This window comes from Sitodiplosis mosellana, unplaced genomic scaffold (genome assembly GCF_009176505.1).
Source record: "Sitodiplosis mosellana isolate CC-2019 unplaced genomic scaffold, AAFC_SMos_1.0 Smas_scaffold_4609, whole genome shotgun sequence".
NCBI classification, from domain to species: Eukaryota; Metazoa; Arthropoda; class Insecta; order Diptera; family Cecidomyiidae; genus Sitodiplosis; species Sitodiplosis mosellana.
This window is the reverse complement of record NW_022599851.1, coordinates 2535-6810: the sequence shown is the minus strand read 5'-3', so window position 1 is coordinate 6810 and position 4276 is coordinate 2535. Positions and strand designations below refer to the sequence as shown.

Sequence of the window (4276 nt, the reverse complement as noted above, 5' to 3'; positions counted from 1 at the left end):
GATAAACATATTGAAAACATGGAAGTCAAATTTAATTCAGTTAGCAATATTATTTATAAGTCAATTGCGTAGCAAGTAAGATTGAAAATAAGATTTCAGTTATGATTCGACTAGAAACACTATAAAAAACTATTTTTTTTAACTGCTTCTTTGATTTTGCCATATTAATCTCATCAGCTTTTGCTTGCTTTTTCAAACTGGTAATATCAGCTTTTTCAGCTTTTTTAGAAAAAAAAATCTGTGGCAGGCCTGCATATTCTTGTTTTTAAAAACCTCACCCAGAAACAGGAGATAAGTCCAAGGATCAGTTATAAGCGCGATAGATAAGCCAATCAGGACAACAGTCTCCACGAATGCTACATATCCCATTACTTCGCCAACTCCTCTCCATGAAATGTGATCAAGTACCTCTTCCTCCATGCTTTTTATGTGATAAAACTTATCAAAATGTTTTAATCTTTTTAATTTCTTATGATGGAAGAAGTCGTGTATGTTTTGACGTCTTCATTTTCAACCTAATCTTATGAATCATAACGCATAATTTCCAGACTTCAAACTCTCTAGATAAATTTTTATCATCAAATTCTTTGAAATACGCTGAATAAACACGATTCCATGGAATCTTGAACAAACGTATATTAACGGTTTGTTTACATTTTTTCACGTAATGAATACGAAAGCCAGAAATGCCAAAACAAAAACGCGATTGAGTCGCGAGCCATGTCTGTCTGTGCGTCAATGCAAAAAGATCGCACCGTGTCAACACTGTGATCCACACGTACACTGTGACAACTGAGTATGTATTGTACAATGTACATGTATCAAATATGAACAACGACCGAGCGGCAAGCGGTGAGCAACGCACAAAGCAGTGATATGTAGAATTCATTGACATTTATTGCATCTTTTTGATTAGATTGATTTATTGTCAACTTTTCCCCCTAAATATTCTTTCCCAACACTGCTGTCCATTTATTAAAGGATTCATTGCTTTATGTCTATATTTATAGAACATTGTTTAAATAAACACATTGACCAGCTAATTTTCCGTGCTTGGACCAACAAAAACCGGCAACTATTAGTAGAAAAACGTCAAAAATGATCACAAAAACATGAAACTACTTCGATTTTTCTACATACACACTCAATATTATAGCGACATCTATTATTAAAATAGCTTGTAGTAAATGCATTTATAGCATTTCCCTGTAGTTGCGATGTTTCCTATTAAGTTCCCTTGTAGTACTGACACATTCATGTTTGACACTTGTTAACTACATACCACAGGGGAATTTAATAGGTAACATCGCAACTACAGTGAAATGCTATGAATGCGTTTACTACAAGCTATTTTAATAATAGATGTCGCTATAATATTGAGTGTGTACCGAGCAAACCACAGCAAATCATTCGTAACAAAAATAGACGAAACGTTGTTTTTACCGTCACAGCAAACGCATTACTGATTAACTTACGGCACAGCTTTGTGCCGCGAAGTCAAATTGAATACGGTGTCGTAGATGCTTTGCTACGGCGACACTGATTACAGCCGGTGGTTGTTGTTAAATGTCACTCATTTTGCTCGGTCAGTAGGCTATTCGTTAATTTAACGCAACAAACGTTTCGTTATCATCACACTCAGTGCAAAAATACATATAATTGAAGGATAACGACGGAAATACCAAAAGAATTTATTGTTATACTCTTACCTGAAATGAATTCATCGTTCATCTCGAAAAAAAAATGCTAAAATCCCAACGAAAATGAATTGAACTCAAAGTGAATTTTTGTTCTTTTTAAGTTTTGAGTGAAACTTTTGGCGTATTCAATTTGCATCATTTGGTAAACAAAATAATTTTCTTAGGCTAAAATAATCAAATTCGAAACCATTTCTTATAGCTCTATAATCGAATTAAACTCTCAAAATTCCAACTCTTTGCTACACTTTCTCTAGAATCAATACGTTTCACAAAGAAAAAAACATTGTTTTTATTTTGGTTCCTTTTAAACAAGAATATTCTTTTTCATTTCGTTCTTATACCAAGATTATAACTGACTTTTTTTTATCGTAAATGAGAATCTTCATGTTTTCATTTCTATCTTAACGTATTTTGAGGTAATTATGAGTAAGTTATTTTTTGATCCAACAAGTATCTTATCATTTTGGGGTTCTATCACAAGTGAGCGGTCAAATCCTTTAATCGACCGTCATAATAAGTGATTTATTGTCGTCGGTATTCATCATGGACACTTCACATGTCAAATTCAATGGTTGATTTGGTGCCGTGGGCGTAACACTGTGGTTGCGAGATTGGTACACTCGAGTCACATTTGAAGCATACTGATTTGTTCGAGATTGATTTGCACGAATCCTAGACGCATGATTCGATATGGAGTCATAGCTACACACAGCAAGAATGTAAAGTAATAGACACACGAGACTCATGTAAATCTGGTCATTTGAACGAAGTGTGCGGTTCAAAGATCCGTTTAATCCAAACAAGAAAGCGAACCAAATTAATGAAAAAAGACAACACCGAGGCTTGTACTGTGGATTTGGAAATGAGAAATTGATTAGTTTCTGGACATATTTTTGTTGTTGAGTATTTGATACATTTTTCAATTGTTTAGAAAAAAAAAAAACAATAGTGAACCTGAGTTTCAGATCTATACTTACTTCAGAAAGACCGTAAATCCATGTGATATTTGCAATTTGACTTATTACTGTAAAAACAAAACTCCGTATCAATTAACAAAATAAGTAAGTAAAAACCGCATACTCACTGATAATTGCTCCGATGAAATTCAAACGAGACTCATCGAAAATGTTCATGAAGGCGTCAAAAAACAAGGGAAAAATTGGCATGAAAATCAACCATCCAATGATTAGGCCAACTCCTCTCCAGCCGATGGTCCAATTTTTGCAAAAACCATTCGCCATTTCTGCTGTGTGAATTTATTTCACTTGCTTTGCTATTCTTGGCTATTGTTTTCAAGGCGAATTTTTTTAGGTGAATCGGCCAAATATATCGGTGAACTGTTTATCTCTAGCAACAACTCCGTAAATCACTTCACGCTATCACTTCAAACTGCTTCTTGAAATCGTCACTTCAAATGAATCCTTTAAATCGTCACTTCAAGTAGGTAATTCAAAAGGTGACGCTAGAATTGGAACAAATAAAATTAATTATTCAATCAACGAACGAAAAACAAATCGAAAAATATCACTGTTATGATGAAAATGAACTCTCTTTAGCTTGATCTAAAAAGATTACTGTGTAAATTAGCTATCTCAGTGTAGACTTTGGTAGAGAAAACTCTATTTTGTGTCTTGTTTTTACTTTTTTCTTTTTTTTTATGTTAATATACGTTGTGAGGCTTTGGACAATGAAAACGATTGATTTGCAATGAAGCTTCCAATATATTGCATTATGTTTTCGTTCTGTTTGATTCCGCATCGAATGAAATAGGAAACACGTTGCTGTTTCCGTTACGCGTCCAGTTGAACGTACGTTTACAGCGTTTTGGACCACGGACGCGGTTTCGTTAACGCCAAATATAGACCAGGGGAATTCTGCGCATCATAATAATGTCAAATTATTCAAAAATAGCGATAATACAACTGAGAATACGAATGAATCACCAATGAGAAATGAGGAAAATTCATATATATGGAAAATGGATTTTAAACTTCATCAAAGGACTTGAATTAGTTCATTAGTTTCAATTTGTATTTTCTATTTCCAAATTTCCTCAGAAGTTCGTAGAACATTTTTGTTTTTTTCTTTCTGATCACTTTTTCTCCTCTTTTATTCACATTCATTCGATTTAAAAACGCAACCATATTTTAATTGAACAAATTAATGACACTCAAAAATGAACAAATCCCTTGTTTTCTCGTTCATTTCGCTTTTTTCACACTGTAAAACGAATATTTTATTCCGAAATCTTGTCTTTACATACCAATTTTTCCACACTTGTCAAACGACGACAGAGGCGAGTTAAGAACGATGTTACCGCAACTGTGAGTGATACAGTACTGACGACGCTAGCGAACGGAGTACGAGGTGCGTAATATAGCAAGAATGATTAATATAGCAAGCCCGTATGATTGCCGGGTGACACAAGTAGAAACATGTTTTCACATGTATGAGTAATTCTGTTGATTATTTCGGTTTCGGAGAAATCTACTGCTAACTAAGCAACTGCGTCTGCTGTTTATTGATATTTTCAGTGAATAGACGACAGAACAATGCCAAGAAACTGTGATGTAATA

The 4276-nt window shown here is 34.1% G+C and overlaps 1 protein-coding gene across 2 annotated transcripts; it reads right to left on the bottom strand.

The window, feature by feature from the left end:
• Nucleotides 1–261: 261 nt before the first annotated feature.
• LOC129572280 (uncharacterized) lies at nt 262–4075 on the bottom strand. 2 transcript variants are annotated; one of them, XR_008688423.1, is made up of 5 exons: nt 3964–4075; nt 2785–3162; nt 2678–2724; nt 1710–2548; nt 262–421 (listed from the first exon to the last, which is right to left on the bottom strand). XR_008688423.1 is itself a non-coding variant. In XM_055452224.1 (4 exons), exons 2-4 carry the CDS (start codon nt 2939–2941, stop codon nt 2198–2200), a joined length of 555 nt encoding a protein of 184 aa, XP_055308199.1. In that variant the 5' UTR covers nt 2942–3162; nt 3964–4075; the 3' UTR covers nt 1965–2197. The 2 variants fall into 2 exon arrangements, 1 of the variants encoding a protein (XP_055308199.1); XM_055452224.1 differs by lacking the exon at nt 262–421 and having other exon boundaries at nt 1965–2548.
• Nucleotides 4076–4276: the final 201 nt, after the last annotated feature.